The 15,162-nt window shown below is 48.5% G+C and overlaps 1 protein-coding gene across 3 annotated transcripts in view; it reads right to left on the reverse strand.

Moving 5' to 3' along the window:
* Positions 1-15,162, reverse strand: part of OPHN1 (oligophrenin 1) — a 656,285-nt gene that overhangs the window by 225,023 nt on the left and 416,100 nt on the right. For all 3 annotated transcript variants that reach the window (XM_085608318.1, XM_085608317.1, XM_085608319.1), the window contains one exon: positions 578-611. In XM_085608318.1, coding sequence (XP_085464444.1) covers positions 578-611 — 34 coding nt within the window. The remainder of the gene's footprint in view (positions 1-577; positions 612-15,162) is intronic.

Consider the following 15,162-nt stretch of genomic DNA (forward strand, 5'->3'; position numbering starts at 1 on the left):
TGCATAAATTGTGGAGTGAGAAGTCTATGAATATCGCACAACTTTGCAGAGGAGGCTAAGACTTCGCCTACCCCTAATGTAAACTTTAAAGCAGCAGAGTGTAACCACAAATCAAACAAAAAGTAGGATTCAGTGATCTACTATTCTGACAGATGTTGAGTGTGCAGGGCCCTCCAGTACTTTATTCTTGTGGCCTGGAGAAGCTGGAAGCCCCGCCAGGTCTGACAGCAGATTCCAGGAAGAGATCCCTGAAAAGTCTCACTAATTTACATCCTCCTGAGGACCTCGAAGCCTTAACAAATGTCCCAGGCTACGTGTGATGAATTTGAGCGGATTGTTGTGTATTTTCACACAATAGTTCCCCTAACAGGCTAGAACAGCCTTTGCTTAGAATTGGTTCAGTTAAAAGTCAGCAGGTCCTTCATGAGAAGGTGAAGACCCGCAGCTCCAACGTGTGCGTGATGAAGGGCTCTTCGGAACTCAAAGGGTGCAGATGGCTCAGGGGGAGGCTTCTTTGTACTACAGGGTGTATGTTTTCAAGAAGGCGCAATCAGCGACAGACACACAGGATACTTACTCTCTTCGCTCTTCGTGATGGGGCTGTGGTAGATCTAGGAGAGAAGAAGACACCAGTATCAGATTGTGAGTCTTAAAAGTTCAGTCTTTTACTCACCCTCGGCTTCCAATCACGTTCCCCTCCTGCCCTTGATCACCTGAACACTCTGCCTTTGATATGATCACCTCCTTCTGCTCTTGGTATCCCCTTACCTGATACCTTGGATATTACCTTCCCCTTCTGCCCTGATCCACCTTCCATCTGCTCTTTATAACCCCTCCTTTGTGCCCCTGACACCATCATACCCCTCTGTCCATCACTCATCTTTTGTGCCCTTGATATCTCCCACCCCTTCTGCTCCTGATCACCCCCCTCTTTCTGCCCCTGATGTCACCTCCCCCTTATCAAACCTCTTTCGTGCCCCTGGCAGCACCCTTCCCCTCTAGTCTTTATACCCTACTCATGTGTGCCCCTGATATCTCCTTCCCTTGTCTTGCTGATCTGCTTCGCTATCTGCCCAAGGTCCTCTTCCCCCACTCCCACCTCCCAGTCATTGTACCTTGGGGCTGCTGATCATCTGCTGAGGCTGCAGGCCTAGGTGAATCTACACCATCCATCAACCATCCAATCCATTCTTCTATCACCGACGCCTGGCGTGCATCTTGATAAAAGAACCCCGCAAATAGCAGAGGTGTGGAATGAATCACTCATCGTGAAGGAAGTTGACCATCTTGGTGCCTCAGCTGCTTCCTCTACAACCCCAAGGCCACAGAATTTCTGCTTTATTGTTGTTTCACCGGCTGTGGTAATCAGCAGGGAAAGGCAATGGGTATACATAGCTGGGTTGCCTGGGAAACTTCCTCGTTGCCTCACGATCCCTCACGGATGGCAGAACCCAACCTAGAGTTAAGTATCTCAAGTCTCTTCATGAGAGTTTCAGTTGGGTACGGGGCTAATGGGAGGGCTGACCTACTGGCATCCAAGGCCCTCTAGGCCTACCTCGGTATGGGCCACGGCTTCATGTTTCAGGTGGGTAAGGGGCTGGAGTGAGGGCTGACCTACTGGCGGCCCAGGCCCTCTAGGTCTACCTCGGTTTTTCCCACAATTTCATGTTTCAGGTGTGTAAGGGGCTGGAGAGAGGGCTGACCTCCTGGCGGCCCAGGCCCTCTAGGTCTACCTCAGTATCACCCACGGTTTCAGGTGGGTATGAGGCTGAAGGGAGGGCTGACCTACTAGCGGCCCAGGCCCTCTAGGTCTACCTCGGGATTACCACAGTTTCATGCTTCAGGTGGCTAAGCGGCAGATGGGAGGGCTGACCTACTGGTAGCCCAGGCCCTCTAGGTCTACCTCAGGACTACCACAGTTTCATGCTTCAGGTGGGTTAGGGGCTGGAGGGAGGTCTGACCTACTAGCGGTCCAGGTCCTCTAGGTCTACCTCGGGATTACCACAGTTTCATGCTTCAGGTGGGTAAGGGAGAGCTGACCTACTAGCGGCCCAGATCCTGTAGGTCTACCTCGGGATTGCCAAGGTTTCATGCTTCAGGTGGGTACGAGGCTGATGGGAGGGCTGACGTACTGGCAGCCCAGGCCCTCTAAATCTACCTCTGGATTACCACGGTTTCATGTTCAGATGGGAACAAGGCTGATGGGAGGGCTGACATACTGGCAGCCCAGGCCCTCTAGGTCTACCTCGGGATTACCACGGTTTCATGTTTCAGGTGGGTGCAAGGCTGATGAGAGGGCTGACCTACTGGCGGCCCAGGTCCTCTAGGTCTACCTCGGGATTACCACAGTTTCATGCTTCAGGTGGCTAAGCGGCAGATGAGAGGGCTGACCTACTGGTAGCCCAGGCCCTCTAGGTCTACATCAGGACTACCACGGTTTCATGCTTCAGGTGGGTTAGGGGCTGGAGGGAGGTCTGACCTACTAGCGGGCCAGGTCCTCTAGGTCTACCTCGGGATTACCACCGTTTCATGCTTCAGGTGGGTAAGGGAGAGCTAACCTACTAGCGGCCCAGATCCTGTAGGTCTACCTCGGGATTGCCAAGGTTTCATGCTTCAGGTGGGTACGAGGCTGAAGGGAGGGCTGACGTACTGGCAGCCCAGGCCCTCTAAGTCTACCTCGGGATTACCACGGTTTCATGTTCAAATGGGAACAAGGCTGAAGGGAGGGCTGACGTACTGGCAGCCCAGGCCCTCTAAGTCTACCTCGGGATTACCACGGTTTCATGTTTCAGGTGGGTGCAAGACTGATGAGAGGGCTGACCTACTGGAGGCCCAGGCTCTCTAGATCTACTTAAGAATTGCCACGGTTTCATGTTTCAGGTGAGTATGAGCCGAGGCTGATGGGAGGGCTGACCTACTGCCGGCACAGGCCCTTTAGGTCAACCTCGGGATTGCCCATGATTTCATATTTCCGGTGGTTATGGGGCTGGTTAGAAGGAGGGTTGACTTGCTGGTAGTCCAGGCCTTCTTGCCCTACCCCATGGTTTTATGTTTTCATGTGATGTGACCAGTTTGTGTGCCCCAAGCAGCAGGTTGGTGTGTTAAAAGATTCCTTGGTTGCTGGTTTTGTAAATATGAGATTAATCTATACCATAAGGCTGTATTCAGATTTTATAATACTTTGCTATGGCTATACTTGTTGGCTTTCTCTGCCTACCCTTAAACAGGAATGTAAATATGAACATGCGTGAATTCTCACTGCAATACTATGTATCAAGCTCCTTTTTAATCTCGCTGTGCATAAAGGAGCAAGTTTAGTGATGCCTTGTGTGAAGCTGTAAGTAAAATCAAGCTACGTCCTACTTGGAATATACCAAAGTTGTCTGAACTTTTAATTGTCTCACAAAGTTTATGATTGGTTTTGGGTAGGACAACAACATTGCACGAGTGAGTGTCCTAACTGACGACCAGCAAGCAGGTTTCTAATCCAGCGACTCCTGTGGAATCGATTCATTTCTTACCCTAGCAGAGAAGGGGCAGAGGGTATCTCTCGGCACCCGCAGCACCACACAGCCTGCTTCCTTCACACTGGGTGGCACTGCAGTGCAGCCAGCGCCATCTTGTCTTCGACTCAACTCTAGCCACAGCAGATCCAGGTTGCTCTGATGAGAATGTTCACAAGGCTACAAGGCTGGCGCTTGCAAATGGCAAGGGCATCACTAGTGGCGATGCTGGATTACATCACATAGTCTTATAAAATGGGCTTTTTACTTACATCTCAGAAGTTAATTACTACTTTTTGGGGGTGCTAAAAATCCTTGTTCTGTTTTTGTATTTTCATCCATATACTACGCCAGATGAAGGGCAATCATGCTAGTGGGCGGGAAGATAACGCCATCCATCCATAGGCAAAGCTGTGGTGCTCCGCACACTTCACCCCATCCAAGTCTGACATGTGTCACCACTTCCGTTCCCTTAAACACAATCCTATACTGCTCCTTCTCCTTTAACAAAGCTGCATTGTGCAAGGTGTCTCGACTTCTAGTCACTAAGATGCAATACTCGTATGCTGTGCCACAATTATCCTATCCAAGTCGGCCATGTGTTAACATTTCTTCTAACACACAAGCACTGTTCTGCACCTATAACTACGCAAGTCAGCCACGCGTCACCACTTTCAATAACTAACCCACATCCTGGGCTACTGTACTACCCCTTAACCTGCCCATGTCAGTCATGCATCACAAACTCCATTCACAAGACACAACACTAGGCTGCTCTGCCCCCTTTACCCTATGCTACGTTCTGCAGTGTCACCAGCTCCATTCTCTGACATACAACCCTATTCTGCTGTGGCTATGTTGTCATATCCAAGCCAGTCATGCATCACCACGTCCATGCGCTAAAACACACCATCTGATGCTGCTGTACCCCGTTTCATGACACCCATCCCACCCAAGCGTCACCACTTCCATGCACTAACACACCATCTGATGCTACTGTACCCAGTTCATGATATCCATCCCACCCAAGCGTAACCACTTCCATGCACTAATACACAATCTGATGCTACTGTACCCCGTTCATGACACCCATCCCACCCAACCGTCACCACTTCCATTCGCTAACACACAATCTGAGGCTACTGTATCCCGTTCACGACACCCATCCCACCCAAGCGTCACCATTTCCATGCGCTAACACACAATCTGACGCTGTTATACCCCGTTCATGATACCCATCCCACCCAAGCGTCACCACTGCCATGCGCTAACACACAATCTGATGCTGCTGTACCCCGTTCATGATACCCATCCCACCCAAGCGTCACCACTTCCATGCGCTAACACACAATCTGATGCTGCTGTACCCCGTTCATGATACCCATCCCACCCAAGCGTCACCACTTCCATGCGCTAACACACAATCTGATGCTACTGTACCCCGTTCACGACATCCATCCCACCCAAGCGTCACCACTTCCATTCACTAACACAATCCGATGCTGCTGTACCCTGTTCACGATACCCATCCCACCCAAGCATCATCACGTCCATGCGCAAACACACAATCTGATGCTACTGTACACCGTTCACAACATCCATCCCACCCAAGCTTCACCACTTCCATGCGCTAACACACAATCTGATGTTGCTGTACACCGTTCATGATACCCATCCCACCCAAGCGTTACCATTTCCATGCGCTAACACACAATCTGAATCTGCTGTACCCCGTTCATGACACCCATCCCACCCAAGCGTCACCACTTCCATGCGCGAACACAAAATCCGATGCTGCTGTACCCCGTTCATGATATGCATCCCACCCAAACGTCACCACTTCCATTCACTGATACACAATCTGATGCTACTGTTCATGATACCCATCCCACCCAATCGTCACCACTTCCATTCACTAGCAAACAATCCGATGCTGCTGTACCCCGTTCATGATATGCATCCCACCCAAACGTCACCACTTTCAATCGCTAATACACAATCTGATGCTACTGTACCCCATTCACGACACATATCCCACCCAAGCGTCACCACTTCCATGCGCTAACACACAATCTGATGTTGCTGTACACCGTTCATGATACCCATCCCACCCAAGCATCACCACTTCCATTCACTAACACACAATCCGATGCTGCTGTACCCCGTTCATGATACCCATCCCACCCAAGCATCACCACTTCCATTCACTAACAAACAATCCGATGCTACTGTACCCCATTCATGATACCCATCCCACCCAAGCATCACCACTTCCATGCGATAACACACAATCTGATGTTGCTGTACACCGTTCATGATACCCATCCCACCCAAGCGTCACCACTTCCATGCGCTAACACACAATCTGATGCTGCTGTACCCCGTTCATGATACCCCTCCCACCCAGCGTCACCACTTCCATTCGCTAACACACAATCTGATGCTACTGTATCCCGTTCAGGACACCCATCCCACCCAGCGTCACCACATCCATGCGCTAACACAATCTGATGTTGCTGTACACCGTTCATGTTACTCATCCCACCCAAGCATCACCACTTCCATGCACTAAAACACAATCTGATGCTGCTGTACCCCGTTCATGATACCCATCCCACCCAAGCATCACTACTTCCATTCAGTAAGGCATAATCTGATGTTGCTGTACCCCATTCATAATACCCATCCCACCCAAGCATCACCACTTCTATTCAGTAAGGCATAATCTGATGTTGCTGTACCCCATTCATAATACCCATCCCATCAAAGCATCACCACTTCCACGTGCTAAAACACAATCTGATGTTGCTGTGCACCTTTCATGATACCCATCACACCCAAGCATCACCACTTCCATGTGCTAACACAATCTGATGTTCCTGTACCCCATTCATGATATCCATCCCACCCAAGCGTCACCAGTTCCATGCACTAACACACTATCTGATGCTGCTGTACCCCGTTCATGACACCCATCCCACCCAAGAATCACCACTTCTATGCGCGAACACAAAATCCGATGCTGCTGTACCCCGTTCACGACACCCATCCCACCCAAGCATCACCACTTCCATGCGCTAAAACACAATCTGATGCTACTGCACCCCGTTCACGACACCCATCCCACCCAAGCGTAACCACTTTAGTTCCATAAGGAACACTCTTATTCTGCTCTGCCACTTTTATCCTATGTAAATCTGCCACACAACTCCACTTCCATTTCCATGCACAGGACACAATCCTGTGGTGCACAATTTAACCGATCCCCCAGTCTGTGTCCCCACTTCCATTCACTAAAAAATGACCCTACACCACATCTGCCACCTTCACCCCCAAACTGTATTCTGCCATCTCACTTGTTTCATCCCCCCAAAACATGGTACTACGTTACTGTGTCATTTTCATTCACCGCTGTAATGCTTACAATTTCTGCCCTGGAGATGCCCCACTTCACACGCCCACCCACCAATCTCCGTCATGTGCCAGCTTTACCATATAATTACCATCCCCTTCCGCGCCACATTTCTGCTCTAGTGTACATCACATAAAACGATACAAACCAGCAGTCAAACGCTATCCTGTAATCCAACGTCTTTGGCAAGTGACGGCATTCCGTGAGGGGTTGGCAAATGCCATACCGCCACGGATTGACACGAGCCTCTATCATTGCTGCCAGATGTTGACACTATCCCGTACCACACGGCTCCAAAACATGCTCTACTGTTGCCAAGAGATGCTGACACTATCCCGTGCCACCACGGCTCCAAAACATGCTCTACTGTTGCCAAGAGATGCTGACACTATCCCGTGCCACCACGGCTCCAAAACATGCTCTACTGGTGCCAAGAGATGTTGACACTTTCCTGTACAACCATGGCTACGAGAAGCTCTATATCGCTGCCACCAGAAGGGGGCACCATCCCGTACCACCACAGCTCCGACACCTGGCTCTATTGATGCCACCACAAGCTGATACACCTGTCCACGAAGATGTAACAATAGGCTGTATCGTTGCCAACCAACCAAGAATGCAACAAGCAGCTCTATCGATGTTCACAGGAGTGAGTATGGTGATTGGTCACGTATCCCCTGATGACATCACAAGAGTGGACACTCGAGCACACAGCCCAGCTACGGTGCAGATCAAACTGGGGTGTAAACATCAGCCGACAGCTCAGGTTTCACAAGAGGAAGGACGGGAAGCAGCCGGTCTGGAAGGAGCACGCTCCTGCTGGGTCAGAAAGGGGGAAATCCCCACGATAGAGGGAGGCTTCCTAAACGTGGCGTTCACGGGAAGCAACGAAGGCCAAGAAACAACATCTTATCTGCGAGGAAACTACCCTGTTGTCTGCAAAAACTCCCTTTCGTTTTGCCATCGATTCAAGCCTTCGTGGATATGAAGAAATCTCAGAGTTTTCTGTATGTGTTGGGTCAGGAACAGAGAAGAGAGAGGATAGCGACAGGGAGGGAGGGACAGAGAGACAAAATACAAGAAATGAAGTGTGAGTAGCAAGATAAGAAGAGTACAGAGAGAGAAGTACAGAACGAGAGTGGTAAAAGAGAGGTAAGTAGAGGGAGACGAAGAGGGGGTTAAATAGAGAAAGGGGCGAGAGATAAGCAGAGGCCAGTAGAGAGAGGGGTGGGGCAATAGAGAGATAAGGAGGGGAAGCCAGATGAAGGAAAAGACAGGCAGGTAAACAGACAGGTGAGAAATAAGTAGAGACCAGTAGAGGGAAAGAGAGAGACACACAGAAAGTGATGAGAGAAGTACATTTAAAGAGAGAGTCAGGGAGACAGAAAGTGCGAAAGGAGAAGAAACATACAGCGAGATGAGAGAAACAGAAATGGGACGAAGTGAGTCCGTATGTACTTGTTTCTCATTAAGTGAATCACTGACAATGGACACACTAATAGAAAAGAAATGAAAGACAACAACAAGTTACTTACCTTGGGTAATGGTGTTTGTGGTGGGTGCTCTAAGCACAGATTTCTCACCTTTACGATATCCGTAGGTGTCAGACTTGATCCAGAAATGTTGTAGCAGGGCTACCACTTGCCGCTAGACCCCGCCAAGAAGATTCGCATTGACTTGTTAAATGCCAGAGTGAAGAGCGGAGACGCACATAAGCGCTACCCCCTTCTTCACTGTGTTCACGCCTTCCGACATGGAGCCCAAACACAATCATAGGTACCAGGGTGCAGATCTCTAACTTGGGACCTTTTCAGATAGGAAAAGAGACCATTCCCCAGAACTGGAAGGTGGGATGGCAGAGGAATCTGGGGTTAGAAAAAAGAGTCCACCAAAAAAAAAAAACACACCCAAGGTAAGTAACTTTTTCTTTTGATGAATACTTCCACCTGCAGACTCCTCTCCTTTAGACTAGATACAAAAGCAGTATCTCACAAGGTGGAGGGTCTGTTGATGGGCTCAGCTCAAAAAGTCCTGCAGAGTTGAATGGACAAAGTGCCCTTCCCATTGGACCTGGTTGTCAAAGCAGTAGTGCTTCATGAATGTGTGCCTGACAAATGTCCATAACACGCACTCCACATGTCAATGCAGCGGTGGCACTCTTAGCTATGGTGGAATTGGTCCTCAGTCCTTCTGGAGGCTGCTTCTTGGCCAGTGCATAGTAGATCTTAATGCAGAGGACTATCCACCTGGACAAAATCCTTTTCTACACCACCTTACCTTTCCCTAGAAAACCCCACAGAAAGCTGCTCGTCAACCCAAGGGTCCTTGGTGTGATCGATGTAAAAGCTGAAGGCTCTTTTTGGGTCCAACAGATGAAGTCTCACCTCTTCTTTCGAGGCACAAGGCGAAGACAAGGAACTGCACTGGATCGAAGACACCACTAATAAAAGGGAAACACTGCGAAGGAGTGAGGTGTGACTCCAGCACGTTGATCATAAATCTGAATGATATTAGGAGGTTTGCAGTCGTTTGGAGCTGGTCTACCACTGACTGTCGTTAGCCCATCTTCAACAGCCCCTTGTCGAGGTAGGGGGAAACTGGTGTACACAACCTCTGAAGTGTGAGCATCTTGTCCCTCTGCAGTACAAAGATCTAAAATAGCCCAAAGGCTCTGTTCTTCTTTAGTACAAAGAAATAGCAGGAGTAACAACTTGTCCTTATTCCCGAGTCCAGTACTCTCTAAGGCCGGCACCTCTTGGAATAGGATAGACACGTGCTCCTCAGAAAGCAACACTGATGTGAGCGGAAGATACAGTATGACAGAAAGAAATGGAAGGGAATAGCTCCAATATTACAGCTTGCCACCCCAGGAGAAAATGCTTGATCCTGCTTCCTACAGGGTGGTTGTGTCCCCCTAAGGGCATTATAAAGCAGCTTGGATGGAGGTCGATGCTGCAGGGTTAGGGGAGTGGAAAAGTCACTGCTCCTGGTGACCTGTACATTGTCTGCCTGATCCGCGTCCCCACGAAGAAAGGACTGAGCTTGTGGTGGGTTCTGGGTCTATGTTCCAGCTCTCTGGAGTAGCCTCGGAAGAGTCAAAACTGATAAGGAAACTGTTGAGTAGGGATGGAATGACCCAAAGAGGATGCCTGGATCTGGCTTATCTTGAAGCGTTCCAGAGCAGGATCTGCCTTCTCACCAAAGAGGCAAGATCCATCAAAATTCATTTCCATAAGAGATGCTTGGACATCCCCAGAAATACCCATACACCACATCCAATTGTGAAAATGCAGCACCGCACTAGTGCTGACTGCCCGGCCTGGCCCAAGCGGTGGTATCCAAGCCAGACCGAATTGCATATTTGACCATGTCCTGAGTATCCAGATTAATTTTAAGGCAAGGAGACCTGACATTCCGCAGGCACCACCAGCAAGATCTTCCTGGCCAGGCCCCACAGAGCATGGTATATCGTCTAAGCAGGTAACTGGTGTTGACCAACCTTAAGGCAAGGCAGGCCGATAAAAACAGTTACCCAAATGCCTCAATCCTCTTTGACTCTCACTGTCCAGAGCACAGGCATGGGGGGGAGGGGGGGGGAGTCAAACTTGAGTACGAAATGTATTGGGGTAGACCTTGCTGGTGGGAGCCTGGACCACTAGACTCTGTGAAGAGGGATGTTGAGTTAAAAAAATCGTGGTTGCCTGGCGCCGGTTTGTGGCTTCTGGCTACCTGGCAGTTCACAAGTGGACAAGAACAAGTTTTAGCCCAGGGACACATCAATGTGCCCATTAATGTGTCAGGAAAAGACTTCATTGAATGGTTGTAAGGGTTTGCAGGATGCCTGTCCAAACTGCAACACTTCTGTGAGTACATTAGATTTGACAGAAGGGAGTTGCAAGTTCAAAACCTCAGCTGCACATCTAGTGACCACAACATAGGAAGCACTTTCAACCATCGGTGGTCCAGGGTGGCGGCGGGAAATTTAACCCAGTATCAGGAGAAGAATCAAGCCTATTGGTCTAAGGTAAGTCATCCCCATTACCTCCATCATCCCCTCCAAGTGGTTGTAGACTCGGACCAGAGTCGGAGCAAAAAAGCTGTTGGAGCACCTGGGGGAGGCTCTGTGGTAGAGGCACTGTTTTGACCAAATCTGATGTCAGGCGACCAGGTGCATCAGGCTGAATTTTTGATGCGTACCCGTAAAGGGTCCTCCTCTTGTGGCATTGGAACATACGTTGAAGGGACCAGCACAGATTTTGAAGCCCGAGTGGAAGTAGGCACCGAAGTAGATGCAGAACCTGTAGCACATTCAAGAGGCACAGACAGATCTACTGGCGGTAACTCAACTGAAGGCTCATGTGGATTCTTGGGGCCTGAAGGTGCGCGTCAGAGTGAACCGGAAGAGTGCCAAAGATGTGCAACATGGCCTTGCTAAAGGCCTCAATCTGCTGCAGTGTTGCAATGACCCGGGGAATTCAGAATGCATCGGGACCAACAGTGGAACTGGATCATTAGAAGATCAGGAGAGAGACTGAGAGGTATATTGACGCCCTCACAACTTCTCTGGAGGTAGAGAGTGGCAGGATAGGGAGAGTCCTTCTCTCCCTGGAAATTGGACTTACCAGAAGACTATGACCACGACAAGGACCTTTCGCAGGAATGGCCATGGACCATGACTTGGAGTCGTGCCCCAGGCCAAAACACCAAGTCATGGCTCGTGCAGGTCTGTTACTGACAACTGCTTATAACAGTCACAGTATAATTTGAACGTTGTAGTTTTAGGATGGTATATTATTCCCTTACACACTGTTTTTAAAAATATTTTTCAAGAAAAAACTTGTCAAGCCAACGAGAAAGGGGACCGGGAGGGGGTGTCCAGATTCACGTTCGAAGCAGGAGAAAGAAAGGAACTGACATCAGCACGAAGGAGTGGCGTTTACATGTGCCACTGCTTGTCACTTCCGGGGCGGAACAAAGTCAGTGTTGAGCCAGACAGTGCCACCTAGCAGCGTGAAGGAGCACTGCTATGAAAGCTTCCGGATCGAGTCTTGCGCCCGGGGACATTCTAAAGGAGAGGAATCTGCAGTTGGATGTGTGCATTAGAAAGGGGCATGTTGAATCAATAAAGGAGTAGAACTGTCTTGAACCCCATACCCGGACTGAACTAAAAATAGCTCCATTTTAATGTTTCCCATACTTCTTTTTATTGTGATAATCGCACAGTAATCCCCTGGGCCTCAATAACCTCACGTGAATGAAGGTAGTCAGCAAATACTTCTAACCATTTCCTATTGTTTGCTGCAGCTGCAGAAATCCTGGCCCTTTCTTTTAAAGATGCCCCCCCCATAAATGGTCTATTTGCTACTTGGGAATGGGAATGGGTGTCCTGTTCATTCCAACTCGCTGCCTTGGACCAATGGGGTCTCAGGAGCCCCCACAGTTCCTAGAGGGCCTAGAATGTAACTATGCATGAATCTCATGTATGAAGCTCAAACCTTGCTCTAAACTAAGCGCGGTATGCAAGAAGGAATAGCACAAACAGATGGGGTGGGAGAGGAGCCAGGGCAGTTGTAAGGTGTTTGCTTTGGTTTGGAGTCCAAGGCATGAATGGCAGGAGGCTTTCTTCAGAGGGATCAGGGACACAGGGAAGTTACATTCCAACAATAGGCCCACAAATGTCCGCCCAGGGCTAATAAAACACCATCTTGGTCTGAATCACTGAGTGGTAGAAGGCTTCCCAAATTCTCCCTCCGGCTTGACTCTTACAGCGCTCCTTTTGCGGAGTAAAATCTGGTATTTATAGTTTCAGTTTACTTACAGAGAGTCAGTAGAGACGAACCATGGCCTGACCTCTGGAAGATATTTTTAATTTCACTGGGGATGTTTGTACAGTACCAACTATTCCTCAAATGGCAGTGGAGTGCTTTACATACAAACAGAATTGTGTACCATTTTGTGCAGGTCACAAGCACATGGCGGATGTTTACAACAGTTAGCACAGAAAGGCCCACAGTTTTAGCAGTGACAGAGCAGTCATGCAATCATCAGCACCACATTATAGGGGCAGCAGAAGACGGTCTCTGCTTTTGGTGACCCACTCATCCACATGTACTTCGCAGAAAGGGCAATTTATGTTTTGAGCTGTTCTGGGTGCCACAAGTTAGATGGAGAAAAGAAGTGTCAATACAGTACACAGCTACACAGTCACAGAACACAAAACAGGTCCCATCAAAGGACCGGCGAGCATGTGCCGTCCTGGTGCTAGCGATTCGGACAGACACCGCCTACTCCTAGGCTCTCAGAGGATGCTTGAGTCCCCCTTCTTTCTAGACACCATTGCCTGTGGCACCTCTACACCAGCACGATATTCAGCTAGACAGCCTGGGCCCTTTCTTACTTGAGACTGCCCCAAGAAAAAATACTTTGGGGTTCAACTGACTTCCTAGGTAAGAACAAGTCAGGGAGGGTTCCAGAAATGAACCCTCCAACCAGAGTCTGAACCTTCACAAGGCAGCCCAGGTGGCGGCTGGGAGGCCACAAGAAACTGTGATGGAAAAGGTAAAATCCGCGTTCCCCAACGACAGTGGTGGGTCGCACCGATGAACGGTCCAAATTCTACTTTATTCAGACGTGGCATTCTTCACTATGCACTCTATTCGCATACTGGTGAAACTCTCATTTTTGGAAGGTAAAGAAAAGCATTTTTGAATTTTAACTAGGTCTATGAAAGAATAATATGTTATAGTGATTCCTTGAAATAATAAAACATTGAACAATTAAATATTTCCCGATTTCAGCTGGCATGTAAACATAGCCACTCTCTTTGTTTCAATCCCTTACTCGTCTTTGTTCCAAGTTGAATGACATAGGGACAGTTTGTGGGATAGGAGCGAGTTCTTCTTCCTTCCAATCCAAGCGGGTTTGGAAGCCAGAGATTATGATGATAAAAGTACACGGAATGCCAACACAACAGATACAGGAAGGCAAACAAAAGGTCTAAAGTAGGGTAGGCCCAGAGGTGCTGGAAACAAGCAATTAGCTTGTTATTTCGGGAATCCGTTGGGCAAAGCAACAACCCGCTTACAGTTAATGGCAAGGTTCCTGCGCCAAGAAAATCTGCAACTCTCACGCTGCAGTCCAGCAATGGGCAGGAACTAAGCTAACAGGACAGGAGCGGTGTCCAAGTGCCAAGCTCCATGACTTTGCAGCCAAGGTCATAAACATTTCAGTAACAACATAAGACACAAACCCCATCCTGGGCAGCACTCCACCAAAGAATAATAAAAAGGACACTTGATTTGGTACTTTCCAGAAAGGAAATCTTAACAAGAATGTGTGTCACCAGAACAGGAAACCCACAAATCTTATCGGAACCCAAGGGAGGAGGGTATACTCCTTTTCAAATGCTTCTAACTAGTCACTAACAGTTGCTTTGAAAATTGAGGCGATAGGAGGGAAAGACTGACAGAGCGGGAAATGGAATCTCTTCCACCACTCTCAGGGCTTGTTTGTGGTTGGAAATGAACATGCAAGGTAAAGTTCATTGTGAGGCTGAACACTGGCATCATGTGCTTAAATCAAAAGATTAATGCAAGTAACATTAAAACCCTTTATCATCTCACAGGAAGTGATATCACACAACCTTTAACATTGTATTTTTAACAAACTTTATAGAAAGATGGCAATGAACAGAGGTCCAACCGCCACCTACAAAGGCCACACTTACTTAAAAAAATAAATCACAGGAGTGGTATAACAAGAAAGGGATAGAACATGCTGCTCAGAGCTACCCTCCACTTGCTTGTTAGGAAGTTTTTAAACCAATGGGATAGATAGCCCTCATGGGACATATGTTTGCACTCTTTGTACAGAACATCTTCAAACCTTTTGAGCTTCAACACAAGCTTGACAGTAGCTTTCTGGAGGTTCTGAAGAAGGCCAAAGTTTTTCTTGGGCAAGCCGAGGTGGCCACTATTGCCGTAACCTAGGCAAAATTGAATAAAAGAGTTGGCAGCAGTAACTTTATGATGGAAGGATACAAAAAGGAAACTTCTTTTACGTTTTTCAGGTGGAATATACACGATTTGGTAACAGGAGGTAACTGGGGTTCCACTGACAGTTCAGTACAAGGATAAAACCCAGAATGTGCATAGAGTTTACTGGATTGGGGCAGGGGCTAGGATGGTGGGCCAGAGAAATGTTGCCCCATCTGCTAACCTTGTTTTAGACCAAAAATATCTCGGTTTT

This window comes from Triturus cristatus, chromosome 5_2 (genome assembly GCF_964204655.1).
Source record: "Triturus cristatus chromosome 5_2, aTriCri1.1, whole genome shotgun sequence".
Taxonomy (NCBI): Eukaryota; Metazoa; Chordata; class Amphibia; order Caudata; family Salamandridae; genus Triturus; species Triturus cristatus.